At 45.6% G+C, this 22,863-nt stretch overlaps 2 protein-coding genes across 5 annotated transcripts in view; both read right to left on the bottom strand.

The window, feature by feature from the left end:
* The window catches only part of GRHL1 (grainyhead like transcription factor 1), a 52,293-nt gene extending 51,325 nt beyond the window's left edge, over window positions 1-968 (bottom strand). For 3 of the 4 annotated variants that reach the window (XM_049902847.1, XM_049902848.1, XM_049902850.1), the window contains exon 1: window positions 840-968. In XM_049902847.1, coding sequence (XP_049758804.1) covers window positions 840-859 — 20 coding nt within the window. In that variant the 5' untranslated portion in view covers window positions 860-968. Of the gene's footprint in view, window positions 1-25 lie in introns of all 4 variants that reach the window. The other variant, XM_049902849.1, reaches the window with a different exon arrangement.
* A 19,421-nt stretch (window positions 969-20,389) lies between these two features.
* TAF1B (TATA-box binding protein associated factor, RNA polymerase I subunit B) overlaps window positions 20,390-22,863 on the bottom strand; it is a 76,965-nt gene continuing 74,491 nt past the window's right edge. The window contains exon 15 of the mRNA XM_049903184.1: window positions 20,390-20,742. Coding sequence (XP_049759141.1) covers window positions 20,688-20,742 — 55 coding nt within the window. The 3' untranslated portion in view covers window positions 20,390-20,687. The remainder of the gene's footprint in view (window positions 20,743-22,863) is intronic.

Genomic DNA, 22,863 nt, shown 5'->3' with positions numbered 1-22,863 from the left:
ACACTGTTTAGCGACCACAGATTACCTGGCGATGTCTACCTTTCCAGCTGAACAGCGCGTCTCCAAGACACGCAAACTTCAAGTGAGCAGAGGCTCCGAGGGGGCAGGGAAACAAGGGCGTTCACAGGCCTGTCTGTGGTCTGCGCATCAACAGCGGCAGTGAGCCAAACTCGGGGCACCCCAAAACTCTCCTCCGCGGACCTGCTGGTCCTTGAGGCATGACGGAAAATCGGGGCGCGTCCCCCATAGGGTCGCCCGCTCGCCGGCTGTCTGCGCCCCAGGGCCGCTCTGCACGCGCAGGAGCGGCGTGGGAAAGGCCGGGCTTCTGCGGACTGCGGTCGGCCCGGCGCTCCGAGACCGAGGAGGAGGAGGAGGAGGGGAAGAGAGCCAGGAGGAGAAGGCGGAGGAGGAGGAGAGCTCCTTTCAGGTGTCGAGTTTCCCAAAGGCAAGGGTCTCTCCAGGAGCTGCTTCAATGAAACAAAGAGGCCGGGAAGGGGAGCGGGGGAGGAGGGCCGCAGGGAGGGAAGCCGGGAGCCGGACGCCCACCGAGCCCCCGCACGTCCGGCGCCGCGAGCCGGAGTCGGAGCCGGAGCCGGAGCCCGAGCCTGGCGGCACCTGCCGCGCCCCAGCGGCCGGACCCCTCGGCGGCGGCGGCGGCGGAGACGCGACGCGAGCGCCCGGCAGGGACCGGCGGCGACGCCCCCTCGTCTCCCGGCAGCTGCCAGGCGGCGGGGCAGCAGGGCGGCCAGCCGGGGCGGCTCAGGGCCTGGCAGGGGTGGGCTCGCAGCCTCGCCCCCGGGCCCTGCCGGCCGGACTCCCGCGGCGGCGCCCTCACTCACTTGTCGTACTCCTGTGTCATCTCGCGGGCTTGCCGCTGCCGGGCCGCAGAACTGGACTTTCGGGTTGGGACAGTACACCCGATCCGGGGGGAGGAGGCGGCGGCTGGCCGGCGGGCGCGCGGCGGCGGCGGCGGCGGCGGCGGCGGCGGCGGCGGCGACGGCGGCTGGCGGGTCCGGAGCAGCGGCCCCAACGGGTTGGGTTCGCTTTTCTCGCTCTCTGAGCCGGCTCGGCGCGGGCTGCGCGCACTGGAGGGCCCGGGCTCGGCCTCCCATTGGCTGGCGGCGAGGGGGCCTGGGGGCGGGGCCTCCGGGGGCCGGGAGGTGGGCGCTGCCTCCTGATTGGCCAGCGAGCGGGGCGCCGCGCGAGCAGAGCCGGAGCCGCTGGGAGTCGGCGCAGCGCGCGGCAGGATGGCGCCCCAGCCAGTTAGGCCTGGCGTTGGCGCTCCGGGGCTGCCGCCGCGCACCTGCTGTCCCTCAGCGAACCTCTGTGCACATGCCCGAGAGCAACGCAGCCGCTCGGTCCCCCACTCCTGCCACAGCCGCCGCAGCAGCCCCGGGCCGCCCCAGCCCCAGGACAGAGCCCGGACCCTGCTTGGAACCTCCGTGGGCACCGGGCGTTCTTCCCTCCTCCCCGACCCCCAAGCCGTGTGCTGTTCCCGTGATAGACCATCGCTCTGATCCAGCCCCCGCAGCCTCCCCCATCTCACGGGTTCCCTGCAGTTCAAATCTCCTCAGCTGACGAGGTCACGATCTGCCTGCCTGGGTCTAGGAACCATCCTCAACCTCGTTCGTGGATCCTTCTCTCTCTCTCAGTTCTCATATCCTTCTCTCTCTCTCTCTCTCTCTCAGTTCTCATATCCTTACTGAATTCTCACCCGAGAAATTACTCAGAAATGTCTCCTTCCTCTGCGTGCCCACTGCAGCTGTCCAGTTGCAGAACTCCATGCTCATTCATTTATCTGACCCATATTGTCCACGACGTGATGGTCACTGGAAAACCGCCACAGTCTCCTAACCACTGTTTCCTAATTCACCGCGGTAAGTGTGCGTAGTGTGCAAAGTGGACCCGTCTGACACAACCGAGCCGCCTTCCCACATTGTCTATGCCCACCCCACCACTCTTCTGGGACCCCTCCCCCCAGTTCTTTGGGCCTCACCAATCAGTTCTTAGCTCTGCCTGCTCCTTAGCCCTCTTAGAGCCCCCATCTGGGCTTCAGCCCCCCTCCAGGGCTGTTTCCTCAGTCTCAGTCTCGTCCTACCCACTACTGCTCCAGTAGCCCTATTGCCATCTCACACCTCTCAGCACCCAGCTTGTATTTGTTTCCTCCCCTGTCACTAGCCCAAATTTTCCTTCTCAAATTGGAGCTCTCTTCTTTTCCAGGGTCTGTTCATTCATTCAACACACATTTATTGAGAGATCTACCATACATGCCAGGCACTCTTATGGATGCTGGGGATACAGCAGTGAAGAAGCCAGATAAAATTCCCCTGCCTTCATTCAGCATCTTAGTGGGGAGTAACAGACAATAAGCAAAACAAGCGGAATCATCTGGACGGCAGCTAACAACAACGATGGTATGTTAGTCTACTGGAGAAAAATAAAGCAGAACAGGCAGAGGAGGAGTGTGGGGTGGAGTCAGGGCTTCAAAAGCTTGAAGGAGGTTGGGTAGTGAGGCGTGAGGATACTTAGGGACAGTGGTCCAGGCACAGGAACAGCTGTGCAGAATCCGTAAGGTGGGAGCATGCCTGGTGTGTTCAGTGAACATCAAGACCAGCATGGTAAAAAGAGAATAGAAGGGGAGAAAGGTGGGGGGCAGAGAAGGAGAGCAAATTGGGTAGGGCCTTGTAGGCCATTGTAAGGGCTTTGGCTTTTACTGAGTGAGATGGGGAGGGTTTGGAGTAAGGTAGTCACATGATTTCACTTGTGTTTTAAAATAATTAATCTGACTGCTGTGTAGTAGGGGCACAAAGGTGGAAGCAGGGAGACCAGAGAGGAGGCTATTGCAATAATATAGGTAGGAGATAATAGTGGTTTGGATTAGGGTGGTAGCAGTGGAAGTGGTGGGAAGTCATAGAACTCAGGATATATTCTGAAGGTAGAACCAGCGGTTTCCCTGGAAATTAGTCATGAGGTATGAGAGAGAAAGAGTCAAGGATGACTACAAGGTTTACTGTCGAGCAACTAAAAGGACTGATTTGCTGTCCACTGACACAGGGAAGATTGTAGATGTGGAAGGTTTGGGAGATCAAAAGTTTTATTTTGGACATGTTAAATTTGAGATTTTGATTAGAGATCCAAGTAGCTATATTGGGTAGGTTTTTGGATATGAGTCTGGAGTCTAGAAGAGAAGTCTGGACTGAAGATACACATCTGGGAGTCAACAGCATATAGGTGATATTTAAAGCCTTGAAATGGGTTCATCACCAGGGCAGTGAGCGGAGGAAAGGAAAGGGAAAAGACTGAGCCCTGGAACCTCCAACACAGAGGCTGGGAAGAACCAGCAGAAGAGACAGGAAAGGAAAGATCACTGAGGTATGAGGAAAATCAAAGCATGGAAGCCAAGTGAAGAAAGTGAAACAAGGAGGCAGGAGTTGTCAACTGCGTCATATGCTGCCAATAGGTCAAGTAAGATGCTGACTTGGCAACACGGAGGTCACTGGTGTCCTTGTTCCCGTGCCAGCTGCCCTTCATCTATGCCACCGTCTTCCTGCTCCTTGTTCTCTTGGCCCCTTGGGTCTGAAATCATCCACCTTAGACCCACTTCTTGCTACCCTGTCTGGCATTTTTAGTTTCTGTAACTCTGGAGACAACAGTGGAGCCAAGGATGCTTTTTTCCTCATTCGCTAGTTTCCTGTTTAAATAAATTATTTACATTTTAAAAGAGAATTCATTTAAGAAAGATTTTGAGTAATACTAGTACAGGTGGGGTATAGATATGGTGCAAGTGACCAGACTTGTGCTGAAACAACTGAAATTTGGAAATATGTCTGTTTGCCTTGTCTTTCCTTCTTTATCCTCTGATCCATTGCCAGAGTGACCTTTATAAAGCACAAATCGTAGATTATGTCTCTCTGTTACACTCAAGATAAAATCCAAACTCCTTACCATGGTATACAAGTGAACCCTTCATCTTGTCCTTTGCAATTCTGCTTCTTCCCATACTGTGTGCTTTCAGGAACCAGCCTCCTCTCCTCATTCTCTGATCCTCCTCTTCCATGCTTGGCAAACTCCATTCAACCTTCCAGACTCAGCTAAGACCTCCCATTCCTGCAGAAAGCCTTCCTGGACTCCTCTAGGCTGGGCTCCGTGTCCTGTGTGCACTCATAGGACCTTCTCTAGAACCCCAGTACTACATTTACCACACTCTATTTGTTATATGTGACTTTCTGTTTGTGTGTCTGTCTCTGCCATAATGTGAGCCCTTCAAGAGAGGGCAGGAATTGTATCTTTTTCATTTTTATGTTTTCAGCTCCTGGTATATACGTAGAAAATATCCAGTAAATGTTTATTGACTGGATACATTCCTCTGCAGGCATGCATTCTGCCTCTTAGTCTTCTCCCTATACCTGTTGCTGCTAATTGTTATTGAGTTGGCTCCAACTCATGGTGACCCCATGTACAACAGACTGAAACATTGCCTGATCCTGTGCCATCTTCTCGATCATGGGTATGCTCGAGTCCATTGTTGCAGCCACAGTGTATTTTGAGTGCCTTCCAGCCCAAGGGGCTCATGTGTTACCCATCTGTCAGTTTGTCATAGTGTGGTGGTTTTCATGTTGCTATGATGCTGGAAGTTATGTCACCAGAATTTCAAATACCAGCAGGTCACCCAGGGTGACAAATTTCAGTGGAGCTTCCAGATTAAGATAGACTAGAAAGAAAAGCCTGGTGATCTACTTCCAAAAATTAGCTTATAGAAAACCCCGCCATACCCAGGATTGAGGTAAATGATCTTGCCATTGCCTAAGACTAAAGGCCTTGTGCCTCAGCGGCAGTGCCTGACACATGGTAGGCACAAAATGAATATGGGATGAATGAATAAATATCAAATGATAAAAACCAAAAACAACACCAACGGCCCAGGATTATAAGACCATAGGTCTAGTAACTAAAAAAAAAATTGAGTCTATTTTATAAATTTGAATATGGGATTGTTGAGTTTATCTCTAAAAGCTCTCTAAAATATGTGTTAAAAATCCATGAGCTGTTGACAATAACTTCTTTATTTTAAAATTTTTTACTATTTTTTGAATTATAAAGATAATATTAAAGGAAGGAAAGATTGAAGAAAGAAGGAAGGAAAGAGAAAGAAAGTAAATTCAAGCAGTACAGAAGGGTACAGAGCACAGACCAACAGTCTGCCTCCCTCCTGCATCCCCAGTCTCTCTCCCCAAAGATAATCACCATTAACAGTTCTTATGTGTCTCTTTCCAGATGTTTGCTGTATACATGCAAGCATACATAAGCTTGGTTTTCTTACACAATGGGATTCATCCTATGTATAATGCTCTGAAACTTGCTTATTTTCACTTCTTATATCTTAAATATTTTCCACATCAGCACATATAAATCCACCGTACTTTTAAAAAAAGATGGCTACATTTATTTCTTTGAATGGGTGAGTGATAACTAGATTCTGTTGGTGAGCAACTGGGGTTTTTTTTTTTTTTTCTTTCCAGCTTTGCACAATTAACATTCTGCAGTAAGCATTCCTCTAACTACATTTTGTACACTTATTCGAGTATAGCCTTAGGATAAATTCCTAGAGCTGGGGTTGCTGGACAGAAAGGTACACCCATTCTTATGGATCCTGCCAAATTGTTCTCTTTAACACTGTGCCCATTTAGACTCCTACCAGTGGGGTATCAGATTGTCTATTGTGCCACATGCTTGCCAGTCATGGGCTTTATCAAACTTTTTGAGCTTTTCCTGTCTATTAGATGAAAAACAGTATCTCATTGTTTTGACTTGTATTTTTAAAAATTATGAGTGAGGTTTATCATCTTTTTATTTGTTTGGGAATAACTTTTTTTAAGCTCAAGAATGGGGTAGTGGTTTTTAAGAGGAAGATCTTTGAAGGCACCTTCCCAAGTCATGAGCTTCAGAATAAGGAACTAATTTTCGAACCCGCCCCCCTTTGGAGACCATGTGGTACCAACAAGCTTACAGAGAGGCAAAGAGGCAGGGGAGAGGAGACTGGAAGTTCCAGCCCAGGCTTTTCCTCTGACCAGCAAGTGACCTCAGTGCCAATGTCCCATGACTCTCAGAATGGTAGCTAAGAATACTTTTGATCATAGCTAGTCCCTGGGTGGCACAGATGGTTAAGCTCTTGACTACTAGCTGAAAGGTTGGCGGTTCAAACCTACCCAGAGGCATGGTGATCTGCTTCCAAAAGGTCACAGCCTTCAAAACCCTGTGGACCAGTTCTGCTCTCCACACATGGGGTCGTCGTGAGTCAGAATTCACTCGATGGCAACTAACAACAATCACCCCTGCTTTACAGGCTGAAGTCCAAATTCCTCAGCCTGGCATTCAAGTTCCTTCTCTATCTGGCCCTAACATACGTTTCCAAATTTATGTCCCAGTAAAAAGTCCCCACTACCCTGTGCCCCTGGCCTGCAATTTCAAGACATGAGTTTTTCCTATGCTTTTCCTTCTCTCCAAGGAGTCTTGGTGGTGCAGTGGTTAAAGCGGTCGACTGCTAACTGAAAGGTTAGCAGTGGCTCCGCAGGAGAAAGATGTGGCAATCTGCTTCCGTAGAGATTTACAGTCTTGGAAACCCTATGGAATTGACTCGACGGCAGTGGGTGGGTGGATTCCTTCTCTCCACCTCACCGCCTAGTCCATCTTCTTTAAAGGCCAAGCTCCAATTCCGTCTGAGATCAAGAATTCTTCCTCATTCTGTTAGAATTACCCCCCCACCCTGAGCCTCATCTATCCCTCTACTATAGCACCGATGAGTGGTATAGCTGCTCTGCCTTTTAGTTCAGTTCTGCATGATTTTGAGAGAAGAAATTTAGAGTCAAGGAGATCTGGATTCAAATCCCAGCTCTGCCCCTTATTTTTTACCTTAAGCAGTCTACTTCACCAGCAATCCTCATTTTTTTCATCCATAAAATGGGAATAAGACTATCAAGCTTTGTGGAGTTAAATAAGATAACATACTTAAAGAATCTCACACAATGCTTGGCACATAGACACTTGATAGATGGCTCCATCTTCTTCAGAGACGAGGAAGGCAGGGACTTTGTCCTATACCCGCATGTGCTTGTTTGGTGAGCATGCAACTTAATCATAACCTGGCTAGCCGTTTCTAGGGCTTGTGACATTCAGGGACCTCAACTCTGATGAAATAGCCGATAGTCATGGAACATGTTAAGTATTTGAAGGATAATGGTAGAGCCTCCTGTTCTGACCTCTGCACCATGCCGTCATCCAAGAGGCTGTCCTACGCAAATTGCCAGAGCCGTTGTGTCTCACACTGTGACTGTCGTGAGATGAAAGTCTTCCCACTCCTGAGAAACGGGGCGTGGAATAGAAAGAGTGTGGACTCTCCGCCCTTAACCTCCTACTCTGTGACTTAGGAAAGTTATTTAACCTCTGTGCCTAAGTTTCCTCAATTGTGGAATATGGGATAATAACTACTATCACCAAGGGTTTTGTTTGTCTTTGTTTTACGAAAAGTATCCCCAACAATGCCGGGCACATAATAGGAACTCAATAAACATTAAACTTTCCACCTTCCTATTTTTCAAAAAAAAAAAAAAAATTTTTTTTTTTTTTATATCATACACTGCTTAAGGGACAGAAAGTATCTCATATTTAAAAAAAAAAAATCCCTTCAGCATGTAGTATAGGATTAAGCATATTGCAGAGGATCAATCATTGTTGTTATTCAGAATGGTAATAGAATTAATATTTCAGCAATATTCAGTGTTCAAAGTGGTTGTGTGTCTGAGCTCATCTAATTCTTAAACAAGCCTCTGAGCTAGACAGGATCATGCCCATCTTGTACGTGGAGAAACAAGGGCCAGGGAGATCAAGTGATGAATCCAAAGTCTCATAACCGTTAAGTTCAGAACTTGAACCCGGGCATCTAGTCTCCATCTAGTCCCACGCTTCCCCTTCCATGTGATGGTACTGCAGGTATTTGAGTATTTCTGCGTGATATTCTGGGTTCAGCCTATGGCCCCATTATAGAGCAGCCTGGACACATTAAGTGTGTCAGGGTCATGGCTGGTGCTTCCCAGTGATAGTATCTAGTTTGGGGATGACACTTAATTGGTGATGAAGGTTTTTGCTCTCTCTCCGCACCATGTCTGCCAGCCACTGCCAGGATAACTCTAGTCTCAGGTGAGCCTTGTCAAATACCTGGGACTTGATCCAGACACAGTCACGAGGAAGCCAACAGCTCTCTCTGTTCCTGAATGGAGGCAGAAGAAGCTCTGTCAAGTTGGGTGTCACCCACTTGCTGGCAACCAGAAGAACCTAGATATCTCACATTCTTGTCCTGCGGCTTCACTGTAGATCGACCATTCCAGGGAAGCTCAGCAGTTGCAACACAGCTACCAGAAAGCCCAAGGCTTAGGAACGCTGGTCTCAACCTCCAGGAAACTTCTCTCTGCCTGTGATTAGCAACGAGTGGGGTGTAGCCATCACGTTGATTGCCGTTTCAAGAAAACACCTCAGCTGGGACCTGAGAGAAGAGGGCTCTGCTACCTGGCTCATATTGACCTATTTTACTCTTTGAAGAAAAGGTTACTAGTGGTAAAACATCTCCATATAAAATAACATCCAGTTAAAGTGGATGTAGCATCTCACCACATTTTGATACGAGAGATATTATCCTCACTTTAGAGATAGGAAACCAGCAAAGAGGAGTTAAGTCATTTACCCAAAGCTGACATTTCATTAACTAGATCCTTACAATAATCCTCCCCCAGCTGAAACTTTCCTTTCCTTGAAATGCTAGTATTTTTAGATTTGCTTTTGAGTACCTTTTCTAACCCATGAGAGCATCCATTCCAATATCTGGAATTTTAAGTTATCCCTGTTGGTGATAATTAGAAAAGGGTAGAACTAGGGATCAAAAAAAAAAGAAGAATCAGGAGAATTTTGCAGTAAGCATTGAGAGAGAAAGGCAGTGGAAACAGGTCTTGGGAGTTGCGGGGTTGCTTCTTCCAAGGGGAGAGGGTCTGGTGTGTGCTTGGTCTGAAGTTAACAGGACACAGCTGTGGCTATATTGTCCGGGACTCAGGGAGATGGTTGAGCATTACTTCTTGTTGTGTGCCGTTGAGTCAATTGTGACACATAGCGACTCTATAGGACAGAATAGAACTGCCCCATAGGGTTTCCAAGGAGCAGCTGGTGGATTCAAACTGCCAACCTTTTGGTTAGCAGCCTGAGATCTTAACCACTTTGCCACCAGGGCTCCATTATTTACTTAGGTATCCTCTAAGTTTTTAATGAAAGCTACTCAAAGCGTCACAAAAATCCAAGTTACTGTGCTCTGGAGCCATTGTGGGAATCAAGAGACAGGAGGCATTGATTCCAAGATATGAAATCAGAAGGACATTTAACATCTAGATGGAGGACCAGGCAAAGGACAAAAACAAAAAAACAAACTTCTTAGTATGCACAAGACCCTTAATAAAGCAAAACAAAGTTACAGACATGTCACTGAAAATGCACGGAGGAGAGAACCTGAAAAGTTTCTAGTGAGCTATGGGCAGTAAATAGAAATTAAACCTGGTTATTATAAACTACCTGTGGCCAATGTCCTAGGTATACGTCTTCTTTAGCTTGCTGCCTATGTTATTTTATCTCTGTGACCTTTTATTTTTCACATAAATTCTCAACTTTCTTAACATCTCCTACCAAGCCCTCAGGGTTGGGGAGGGGGTGCTATGCTGACCGCCTACCCACTATGCTGGCACACATGGATGACTGAACCATGGTCCACAACAGGGACTCAATCTAGAGACACAGGCATATTCTCACAAAGGTGTAAGTGCCATAAGGGTAGTGTGTTCCACCTGCTTTGAAAACAATCACATCTGCCTGGAGGAGCTGAGTTGGGGAAGGTTGAATTGAGGAGGTGGCTTTTGAGGAGGGTCATAAAGGAAGAATAAGGGTTCTCTTGAAGAAGAGGGAGAAGGACATTTCTGATGGAGAATACGGCATGGGCAAAGTCCCTGAGGTGTGAGATGTCATGGCTTGTGGAGGACCCCTTTGGGCCTCCTGCCTGAGACTGAGGGGGTAGTGGTGGGACATGGGACAAGAAAAGTTGTATGGGAACCACATACTAACGGCTTCCAAGGCCAGGCCATCGAGGGTGTAGGCAACAAGGAGCGACCGAAGGATTTTGAAACTCAGAGTGTTCTTAGATCTACTTTTGGAAGGTAACTGGCAGAGGAACAATAAATGCTTGGAGAGGAGACTAGGAGGAGACAATGTGGGTCTGAAGTGGGCAGTGATCTGTGTTGATGGAGGCAAGGAGGTGGGTGAGAGAGGCACTTGGTGGTGGAAATGTCAGGGCTGAGTGACAGATGAGATGTTGGGGGTGAAGGAAAGGGAGAGGTTGGGGATTTATAGCTTGGGTGATTGGGTGAATGGCACTATAATTGAGAGACAAGGAACATAGAGAAAGAACAGGTTTGGGGTAGAGGGCTGGAGGTTGAGGGTGGTGTGAGTATACTCTAGTCATAAATGCTAAGAATGTTTTCTCCTGAGTAGAATTTGAGTTCTTTAGATTCCCAACTGACATCACCAGGGCTGAGAGCAGTGCTGTGAGGTGGTGAAACTCACCATCTCTGGAGCCGACTGCCTGGGATCACATCTTGGCTCCCACACTTGCTGTGTGACCCTGGGCAAATAATTTTTTTTTTTTTTAAATAAGAAATTAAACTTCCACCTTATTTTTGGTGGGGCCTATGCCAGGAGTCCAGATTTAAACTCTTTGCTCAGCTGGACTGGAACACTTTGCTTAGAAAAAAAACCAAGGGCTAAATGAGGGTGGGGGAGGGGGAAGGGAGATTCTTTCTCCCATTAGGTCCAAATCTAAACCTTACCTTTCCTAGTGGGAGTTTTTTTTGTAAAATTCACAGAACATAAAATTTGCCACGTTAATCATTTTTTAGTGTACAATTCAGTGGCATTAATTACATTCACAAGGTTGTGCAACCATCCTTACTATGTTTCTGAAATGTTTTCATAACTGCAAACAGAAACTGTGTACCCATTAAGCATTAACTGCCGGGCCTCCCTTTCCCTCAGCCCGTGATAACCACGAATCTACTTTCTGTCTCTATGCATTTGCTTATTTTAGATAATTCACCTAACCCCTTTTGTCCTTTTGTGTCTGGCTTATTTCACTTTTCCTAATGTTTTCAAGGTTCATCCACGTGGAAGCACAGACTAGAACTTCATTCTTCTTTATGGCTAAATAATATTCCACTGTTTGGAAACCCTGGTGGCATAGTGGTTAAGAGCTATGGCTGCTAACCAAAAGGTTGGCAGTTGGAATCTACCAGGTGCTCCTTGGAAACCCTAGAGGCAGTTCTACTGTGTCCTATAGGGTTGCTATGAGTTGGAATTAACTCGACTGCAATGAGTTTGGTTTTGGTTTTGTATGGATATACCACATTTTGTTTATCCATTTATATGTTGATGGACATTTGGGTTGTTTCCACCTTTTAGCTATTCTGAATAATGCTGCAATGAACATTGGTATACAGGTGTCTGAGTCCCTACTCTCAAGTCTTTTGGGTATATAATATACTTAGGATTGGAATTGTATGAGTCAGAATCGACTTGATGGCAACGGGATGGTAATTCTGGAGTTCTGGCAGTGGACCCTGGTGGTGTAGTGGTTAAGAGCTATGGCTGCTAACCAAAAGGCAGGCAGTTTGAACCTATCAGGCTGTCCTTGGAAACCATATGGGGCAGTTCTATTCTGTCCTGTAGGGTTGCTATGAGTAGGAATCGACTCGATGGCAATAGGTTTTTTTTTTTTTTTTTTGGTTGGTGACACAGTGGTTAACAGCTTGGCTGTTAAACAAAAGGTCACCAGTTCTAATCCACCAGTCTCTCCTTAGAAACCCTATGGGGCAGTTCTACTCCATCCTATAGGGTCGCTGTGAGTCGGAATCAATTCAACAGCAATGGGTTACATGTTTATGGTAATTCTATGTTTAACTTTTTGAGGAACCACTGGGCAAGTAATTTAACTTCTCCATGGCCCAATGTCCTTATTTGTAAAATAATACAGTGGCACATCATAGAGTTGTTGAGAGGATTAATTGTGGTCGTTGTTAGGTGCTGTTGAGTAGGTTCTGATTCATAGGAATCCGATGTATAACAGAACAAAACACTGTCCGGTCCTGCACCACCCTCACAATCATTGCTATGTTTGAGCCCATTGCTGCAGCCTCTGTGTCAGTCTATCTCATTGAGGGTCTTCCTCTTTTCCGCTGACCCTCTACTTTACCAAGCAGGATGTCCTTCTCTACAGACTGATCCCTCCTGATGACATGTCCAAAGTACATGAGACAAAGTCTCGCCATCCTTGCTTCTAAGGAGCATTCTGAAGAGGATTAATAGAATGAGATATATATATATATATATATAAAGTGCTTTTATATACATATAAAGTGCTTAGAACAGTGCCTGGCACGTTCTAAGCACTATATAGATATTTGACGTGTCCACAGGACTACCATAGGCAAAACTCATGCCTTTTTTTTCTCTCCTTCTGCCTTAAAAGTACTTCAGCTTGGCTCAAAATTAGCATTTGGAAAGTAGGCAACTGAGTTCATTTGTTAGTGATAATTTCACTGCTGTAATTGATAATAAAGGAGGAAGCTTTTGTAATTTTTCCCTTTTTATCATTAATTTTTACTATCATCAAAGACGTTTACTGAACATCTCTTGGACATACAGCTGTGTAAGGAGCCATGAGAAATGGTCCCCAGTCTCACGGGCTTCATGCCTAGTTAGGAAAACAGCACACATAAGTACCAGCACCGGCTGCTGAGGAGACAGCCATGACTCATGGCAACCCTGTGTGCATCAGAGTAGGGCTGTGCCTCATAGGGTTTTCAATGGGTGATCTTTCGGAAGTAGATTGTCAGGGCTTTCTTCTGAGGTACGTCTGGGTGGACTTGAACCTCCAAACTCTCCGTCAGCAGCCAAGCACATTAACCATTTGCATTGCCCAGGGACTCCACATACGTAAGTAAGCTATACCAAAGGCCAAAAATTGGATGTGCAGGAAGTGCCGAGGAATTGAAAGTAAGGAACGCTCACTGACACCGCAGAAAGGCTCATGGAAGTGAACTTCTCAGGCAGAGGGAGGGTGGAAATGAGTTGAGGAGGCCCACAGCGAGCAGCAGGGGCAGGGAGAAGAGGAGCAGTGGAGGCTCAGGCCCCAACGGGGAAGAGTGTGAGCAGTACCTAGCCTCCCTGGTGCATCAGAATGGCCTGTGGGGGTTACGGGGTGAGGGGTACAGAAGTGATGAAATGCAGATTCTCAGAGGCCACCCCACATACTCCGTGGTGCAGGGGGGTGGAAGAAGGAGCCTCAGGAACATGTTTAACAAGCAGCACACGTGATTCTGTTGCAGGTCTCTGGGCTACACTTTGAGAAGCACTGGAGATAGCTAGGAAACCCTGGTGGCACAGTGGTTAAATGCTATGGCTGCTAACTGAAAGGTTGGCAGTTCAAATCCACCAGGTGCTCCTTGGAAACCTCTATGAGGTAGTATTGCTCTGTCCTATAGGTTCGCTAAGAGTTGGAATTGACCGGATAGCAACAGGTTTTGTTTTGGTTGGGTGGATAAAGGAGTCCTGGTGGTGCAGTGGTTAAAGCAATGGACTGCTAATGAAACGTTGAGGGTTTGAGACCACTAGCAGCTCCACCGATCTGTAGAGATTTACAGCCTTGGAAACCCTAGAGGTTACAATGAGTCAAAATCAACTCGATGGCAGTTGGTTTGGTGGATAGATAATAAGGAGCAATTAAAGACAAAAACAAACAAACAAAACAACGCCTTTGGAATGGAGAGGGCCTGAGCTGGGTGACTGCTTCTGAGGGAAGCTACCTGTAGGTGGAGGAGATCTTATAAGGGAGGTTTTTGTTTGTTTGTTTGTTGGTATGAATTTCTAAGAAGAGAAAGGTAAAAATAAGTAGGCTTGTTTTATATTATTTTCTTATCCTCCAACCTGGTAAGGGACCCATTATCTCCTACTTTTAATCTTGGGAGTTTTTAAACTCAGAGCCCACTCTCTTCATTTTAGGTCACGTTTAACTTAATAACTTAATTTAAATTCATGTGGAGAACAAGGGGGACAAATGGTAATTATATTTAATTGGTATTCAAACTTAAAAAGTCCTTTGGGAGTAGCTCTGAGTCACCCAGTTCCATGCAAAGATCCATAAAACCTGCACTAATTGTTCTAGAAGGAAATAATTGTTTCAGAAGGGCAAAAGGCCAAGTGAGCTGAAATACCAGGTTCTTAATTTATAAAGTCAATAAAAGCCTTCTTTTGTAGGTGCTTCTCAAGTCCTAGTGTATTACCAAGTAAGTCTGGCACACACGCAAAAAAACAAAACAAAACAAAAAAAACACTTGATGTTTAAATACTTCACAAGAGCCCAAAATAAGGGAACATACACTAAAAGCTTCTGGAACACAGTTTTTAAGAGACTTACAACGGTGTGAATTTGCTCAACTTTCAAGCATTCGGAGGCATTTTAAATCTTAAAGAGTTACTGGCTGGATACTCAAAAGTTCACACTTTTAGAGACATCATGCTTTGCAACTTCTATTCAAGTTTTTCTTTCAGATGGAGGAAATAATGCTCCTTCTCTCCTTTCAAGAAATATAGCTTTCTGTGTAAATACAGGGTTGATGACTGCTTTTTTTTTCTGGGTGGCTTTGGGCCAATGGAGTGAAAAAAAAAAAAAAAAAAAACCCCAAGGAAATAACAAAGACCCACTGACACTCTACAGGTAAAATCCGTAGCTCCCTGCTGCTAGGTGCCACACTGGCCAGCCCTGGGCTATCCCTCCTTCCATTGGGCTTTAGAAGGCAGCTGCACTTCTGTGTGTCAATGACAAGCCTGCTGCATGCATCCCCAGGCGAAATGCTGCCCTTCCGTGAGATAAGGCAACCCTGGGGTGCACCAACCTGCTAGCCATCACATTCCCATAATAATGTTGATTGATTCAATGCAAGAGGAGCCAACCCCGGAAAGTAGCAGACACTCCCTTTGCTTTTAAGTCTAACACAGAAGTCCCAGACTGCCTAAAGAAACACACATTTTTGAAGGATTAAAAAACAAACAAAACTATGTTCAAAATGTATGCGCTGTCCCCACGGACTGAGGAAATCCTTGGTCTGGTGCTCTGTGTTCTCGCAGAAGGCAGCTTCCATTGTGTCTTCGCTGATTTTACAGTTTAGGTTTTTGTTTTAATCTCCTGTGACCAAACCTTTCATTGCTATAACTGTAGAGGAATAGATTTATCCAGTTACAGTGAGTGAGAAAACATGTAAAATGTTCAACACAACATAGGTGCTTAATAAATGTGTTTCACAGCTATTTTTCATAATGCTTTGATGATCCAAATGTGAAATTAAAATAACACCAAATTTAACTCAGTCTCAGCACAAAAATATTTGCATATACTTACACTTAGTTAGATTGATCATAAAAAACCCATTGCTATTGAGTCGATTCAGACTTATAGCGACCCTATAGGACAGAGTGGAACTGCCCTATACAGTTTCCAGGGAGTGCCTGGTGGATTTGAACTGCTGACCTTTGGGTTAGCAGCCGTAGCTCTTAACCACGATGCCAAGTTTTCCAGACTGATTACAGACATAAAACAATTTAAATCTCTTTTCTTCCAGCAGTCTCTGTATTCTACTTTCGTCCCCTAGAAGTATCAGACTTTACATTGCTGTGTTATTGGATCTGAGACCTTGTGAATCCCCCTTGGTTTTATTTCCCTTTAGGTTGGCAACCTAAATTGCAAATTCATGTTTCACTGATGTTGTGTGCTGTCAAGTCAATTCCAACTCATAGCAACCCTACAGGACAGAGAACAGCCCCACAGGGCTTCCTAGACTGTAATCTTTACTGGAGCAGATGGCTGGGTCTTTTCTCCCGTGGAGCCACTGGGTGGGTTTGAACCGCGGATCTTTCAGTGATCAGCTGAGTGCTTAACCATTGTGTCACCAGGGCTCCTTATGTTTCACTCGACTGGTAAGGAATTTAATTTAAAAAAAGAAATAAGATTTGTTCATAAAACAGATTCACAAGTCATCCTACCCGTCCCAGTGGCTATCAAGTCGATTCTGATTCATGGCAACTCCATGTGTCTCAGAGTAGAACTGTTCTCCACAGGGTTTTCACAGCTGTGACCTTTTGGTCTCAATCGCCAAGCCTTTCTTTGGAGGCGCTTCTGGGTGGGTTTGAACCGCTAACATCTTGGCTAGTAGTCAAGCGCTTAAATATTTGCACCACCCAGACATTACTGGCAAAATTATTTATTTATATGTCTTCTGAAAGGAAATAAAAAGTTTGATTCCTGCCCTGGGCAGGGGCAGCCTGGGGACCAGGGGCTCCTTACTGGGAGTGCAGCTCCTCTGTGCCCAGAGCGCCATGTGATATTAATTTCTCCCTCCTCAATCCTCCTGTTGAGCTCTATTTGTACATCCACTATGGCACTTTGCCCCTTAGGTCATAACTGTGTGCCTTTGTAGTTTAGAAATAACTGAGGCAAGTATTTAAGCAGAACTGGAACTTGAGACCACCTACAGGGTACCCCTGTGCCAATATGAATGACTGCACCAGAGAAGAAATGGCTGCCCAGCCACCCCTACTGCCATGGAGTCTATTCCAACTCACAGCAACCCCACAGGGTTTCCAAAGTTGTAAATCTCTACAGAAGCAGACTGCTCATCTTTCTGCTGAGGAGCCGCTGGTGGTTTCTAACCACTGGCCTTTCGGTTAGCCGTCAATCGCTTCAATCACTGCGTAACCAGGGCTCCTAACTAATGCACCTGGAGGATGAAAAGGATCTAGAAGCACCTTCATGCTCCCAGTGAGGATATGGAAGGCAGCTGGTGGAGCCGAGCACTAAGCAGTCCTGTGGAGGAAGGACGAAAGACCGGAGACTCAGAGGATTTTGAGAACCAGAGGTGTGGAGCTCTGGTGGTGCGGTGGTTAGGAGCTTGGCTGCTGACAAAAAGGTTGGCAGTTCAAACCCACCAACTGCTCCTTGGAAATGCTATGGGGCAGTTGCTCTAAGTTGGAATTGACTCGATGGCAACGGGTTTGGTTTTTTTTTAGTGTGATGAAATAAATGTTGACTCTGCTAATATTATAAATTCCTTGAGAGTAAAGACTGTTTAAATCTCTAAAGAGACGGTGTACTGCAGTAACTTATTCTGTAGTCCAGCTGTGTGACTTTGGGCAAATTACTTAACCCCTCTGTGTCTCAGTTTCCCTATCTGTAAAATGAGAGTAATAGTACCTACATCATGTGGTTATTGTGAGGATTAAATTAATAACTCATTTATTAATATAATTCAGTTATATATATAGATATATATGAAACATTTAGAAAAGTATCTGATACATAATAAACATATAAGTGTTTGATATTATTAGGTATTTCCATTAGAACAATTCTGGATGCTAATAGCTATAAAGTGTCTAACAGTGCAATGGTGGTAGATGGTCAATAGATGTTAGGAATTGTATTACCCATAATACCACAGCATCATATTTTGTACATACTAGGTGTGAAGACTGTGAACTTGAGACCTAAGACCACACATGAGCATTGCTCATCGCCTATCCAACAGACAGCACCGCCACCTTTCCCTGTTAACTGTACCCTAGTTTTTTGTTCACCACTACACACCTGTTTGTTGTACGGTGGTGGCTTGCATGTTGTTATGATGCCAGAAACTATCCCACCAGTATTTCAGGTTTCAACAGAGCTTCCAGACTAAGACAGACTAGGAAGAGAGGCCTGGTGATCTACTTCTGAAAGTTAAAAACCAAACCCGCTGCTGTTAGTTGATTGTGACTCATGAGATCCTATCGGACAGAGTAGAACTGTCCCAGAGGGTTTCCAGGGAGGGCCTGGTGGATTCAAGCTGCCGACCTTTTGGCTAGCAGACATAGCTCTTAACCACTATGACACCAGGTTTCCAAAAATCAGCCAGTGAAAACCCTGTGGGTCACAGAGTACAGTCTAGGACTCTGACCGCTTACTTTGGAGGCATCACCAGGAGGGCCGATCACTGGAGCCCACCATGTTTGTGGTTAAGGTGGAGGGCCACCGAGGGTGAGGGAGACCCTCAATCAATCACTGGAGCCCACCATGTTTGTGGTTAAGGTGGAGGGCCACCGAGGGTGAGGGAGACCCTCAATCAATCACTGGAGCCCACCATGTTTGTGGTTAAGGTGGAGGGCCACCGAGGGTGAGGGAGACCCTCAATCAATCACTGGAGCCCACCATGTTTGTGGTTAAGGTGGAGGGCCACTGAGGGTGAGGGAGACCCTCAATCAATCACTGGAGCCCACCATGTTTGTGGTTAAGGTGGAGGGCCACCGAGGGTGAGGGAGACCCTCAATCAATCACTGGAGCCCACCATGTTTGTGGTTAAGGTGGAGGGCCACCGAGGGTGAGGGAGACCCTCAATCAATCACTGGAGCCCACCATGTTTGTGGTTAAGGTGGAGGGCCACCGAGGGTGAGGGAGACCCTCAATCAATCACTGGAGCCCACCATGTTTGTGGTTAAGGTGGAGGGCCACTGAGGGTGAGGGAGACCCTCAATCACTGGAGCCCACCATGTTTGTGGTTAAGGTGGAGGGCCACCGAGGGTGAGGGAGACCCTCAATCAATCACTGGAGCCCACCATGTTTGTGGTTAAGGTGGAGGGCCACTGAGGGTGAGGGAGACCCTCAATCACTGGAGCCCACCATGTTTGTGGTTAAGGTGGAGGGCCACTGAGGGTGAGGGAGACCCTCAATCACTGGAGCCCACCATGTTTGTGGTTAAGGTGGAGGGCCACCGAGGGTGAGGGAGACCCTCAATCAATCACTGGAGCCCACCATGTTTGTGGTTAAGGTGGAGGGCCACTGAGGGTGAGGGAGACCCTCAATCACTGGAGCCCACCATGTTTGTGGTTAAGGTGGAGGGCCACCGAGGGTGAGGGAGACCCTCAATCAATCACTGGAGCCCACCATGTTTGTGGTTAAGGTGGAGGGCCACTGAGGGTGAGGGAGACCCTCAATCAATCACTGGAGCCCACCATGTTTGTGGTTAAGGTGGAGGGCCACCGAGGGTGAGGGAGACCCTCAGTGCGACGGGCTGACACAATGGCAGCAACAATGGACTCAAGCGTAACACGGACCATGAAGATGGGGCAGGACTAGGCAACATTCCGTTCTGTTATACACAGGGTTTCTACGAACCAGAGGCGACGTGACAGCAACTAACAGCAACAATTTTGTTCAAGTATTAGATAAAGATTCTTAATCCTAGGAGGGTAGGGATGCATGATGATAATCTAAACCAGTCATGGTAATCCTGTTCCTTTTGACCAGTTAATGGCTGAAGGGTGGACAAATGACATCATTCTGGGCGATGAATATAAAGGAAACTGGGGGGGATGGTTACAAGATATTTTCTTCCCTTTTTTAAAAATATTTTAAGGTGAAAGTTTACACAGTAAATTAGGTTCCCATTTAACGATTTCTATGTAAATTATTCAGTCATATTGGTTACATTTTCCACAATGTGTCATCATTCTCATTCATTTTGTTCTGGTTATACCATTTCCAGTGCTCTAGTTTCCCTGCCCTCTTACCTTCTCATCTTTGCTGTAGTTTTTGACCATTTGTTCTCATATAGATGATTTTTTTTAAAGGAGCTCATTACTCATCGGTGGTTAAGAAAATATTTTCTTGCCAGACAAAAATAACTCTTGAGAAAGTCTTTAGTCACAGCCCCCTCTTCCTACCTTGAATTTGGTTGTGTGGAATTATGGAACCCATCTTGGACCATGAAGTAGCAAGCTATAGAGTTAAAAAAAAAAAAAAAAGCCACCATGCTGAAGACAGCAGTGCAGCAAAATCATAAAGTGTTTCAGCCCTTGATAACACTATTGAGCCACTGAACCAAAGGTGGCATCAATTACCTCCAGACTTTTCATTATGTAAGGAAAAAACACCCCTGATTTAGTAGGGATTCTGTTCATTGTAGCCTGAAAGCATTCCTTACTTCATATATCATGTCACCTATTTTTGAGCCTTTTTTGACATGATAAATCAGTGGTTCACATGCTTTAGCATGCCTCAGAATCACCAGAAGAGCTCATTGAGCCTCACACAGAATTTGCATTTCTAACAAGTTCCCAGGTGGTATCGATGTTGCTGGTTCGGGGACCACATTTTGAGAGCCAGAGTAATAAGACAATCAAGAAATTTTTATTGCATTTAATTTGTGAAAATATCCACAAGCCTTCCTTTATCTTGAGGATGCCAATGAAAGGAAAACATACAGACTGCTAAAACAATAGGAAGTCTATGGTAGATTATGATTTTTTAAATGCAATTTGGAGTCCAGGACCTGGGCTCAAATCCCAGCTCAGCCACATACTAGCTGTGTGCCGTTGGACAGGCTACTTAACATCTCTGAACCTTAGTTCCTCATCTGTTACATCGGGGGATGGCAGTACGGTCCTCACAGAGCTTCTGAGAAGGCTGAATGAGATACACCACTTAGTACAGTCTCTTATACACGGTGGGTGCTTAATACACGCTATTACTGCCGCTTCTTTCCTCGTCTTTTTGCCAGTAGACAGACCGATAGGCTTTTCCTACGGAGGAATAGTTTTCAGATGTGAAAACACAGACTCTTGGAAAATAACACTTATTCATTATGCCTAAATGTAATTTGTAAGGTTTGGCAAAACCTTATTTTTCACTTCCCTTCTTCCCTGTTAATCTTATTTCTTATTGGTGGGTGTCCCAAAACTTTTCATAGCTTTGAGCTCTCTATGTCTCACTATTTTTAAGTGTGGAATTCGTTAGCAACTTTTTATTCAACAGAAGTGCCTCAGCACTTCAAATCATGTTGGTTCTATAAAATTCATATTCAAATGAATTTTTTTTAGTTCAAAATTTTAGAAAGCAATTTTTTTGAGTTATAAAAGACATACTTCCTATATAAAAAATACATTGCCATCGAGCCAATTCCGACTCATAGTGACCCTATAAACCAAAACCAAACCAAACCCATTGCCACTGAGTGACTCCGACTTAGTGACCCTATAGGACAGAGTAGAACTGCCCCATATGGTTTCCAAGGAGTGGCTGGTGGATTCGACTGCAGACCTTTTGATTAGCAGCCAAGCTCTTAACTATTGTACCACCAGGGCACTCCCCGAAATTCTCTCCTGAAGAGGGGTGTTGTGACCGTCAGTAGTTCAGTCCTTTACACATTTCATTGTATTGCTCTCACACCTCACAATCAACCCATCGTCAAACACTTATTCACTCCATACTTAACCTGTATCTGGGATCTAATTCCTTTTTAACACCTCCATGACAATCTCCCCACTCCAAATCACTCTCTTGCCTGAGCCAGTATAACAGTCTCTAAAATAGCCTACTTCTGCCCATAACCCCTCTGTTCACCATAGTCAAAGTGATCCTTTTATGGCATAAGCTGGATCATTACACTCTTTTGCTCAAAATTTTCCAAGGGCTTCTCATTACATACTTGGGATACATCCAAACCCCTTACCACGGCCTTCTAAGCAACCTCTTCCACCCCATCTGCTACCACTATGCCATTCAACCACAACGCTGCAGCCACCCAGAACTATGCTTTGAGTTCATCAAGAATCTCCTACCTCAGAGCCTGTACACTTCTTTCCTCTGCCTGGAATGATCCTCCCCTGGATAACTACATGGCTTGCCCCCTCTACTGCACTTCATGTAAGTTGGTCTCTGCTCAAATGTCACCTCCCCAAAGGGTCTCTCCTTGACCACTCTATACAACGGCCCACCCTATCACTTATCCCTTACCTTGCTTTTTCTTCATTGCATTTCACTACTCCAAACATTATATATGTTTACTCTCTGCCCCTGCCCAATTAGAATATAAGATCCTTAAGGGCAGATGATCTCAAAACATATTATAAAGCTACAGTAATCAAAAGAGTCTGGTACTGGTGTAATGATAGACATATACACCAATGGAATAGAATTGAGTCCAGAGTTAAGCATACACATCTGTAATTAATTAATCTTTGATAAGGATGCTAAAGCTATCAAATGGAAAAAGAACAGTCTCTTTAATAGATGGTGCTGGGACAACTGGATTTCCATATGCAAAATAATGACGTTAGATCCCTACCTCACACCATATACAAAAATAACTCAAAATGGATCAAAGACCTAAATGTATGACCTAGAACCATGAAACTCTTAGAAGAAAACGTAGCAGTAATGCTTTGAGACTTAGTCTTCAATAATGGATTCTTAGATATACACTGAAAGCATAAGCAACAAAAGACAAGATAAATGGGATATCATCAAAATAAAAAACTTCTGTACATCAAAGGACTTTGCCAACAAAGTAAAAAGACAATCTAGAGACTGGGAGAAAATTTTTGGGAACTGTATGTCCAATGGAAAGCCTGGTGGCATAGCAGTTAAGTGCTACGGCTGCTAACCAAGAGGTTGGCAGTTTCAATCCACCAGGCGCTACTTGGAAACTCTATGGGGCAGTTCTACTCTGTTCTGTAGGATCGCCGTGAGTCGGAATTGACTCGATGGCAGTGGGTTTGGTTTTTGTTTTTTATATGTCCAATTAGAGTTTAATAACCGGAATATATAAAGAACTCATAAAACTTAGTAAGAAAAAGACAAACAGCCCAATAGAAAAATGGGCAAAGGATCTGACTAGATATTTCACCAGACGGGATATTCAA

Source organism: Elephas maximus, chromosome 12 (assembly GCF_024166365.1).
Source record: "Elephas maximus indicus isolate mEleMax1 chromosome 12, mEleMax1 primary haplotype, whole genome shotgun sequence".
NCBI classification, from domain to species: Eukaryota; Metazoa; Chordata; class Mammalia; order Proboscidea; family Elephantidae; genus Elephas; species Elephas maximus.
This window is presented reverse-complemented; position numbering and strand designations above follow the sequence as displayed.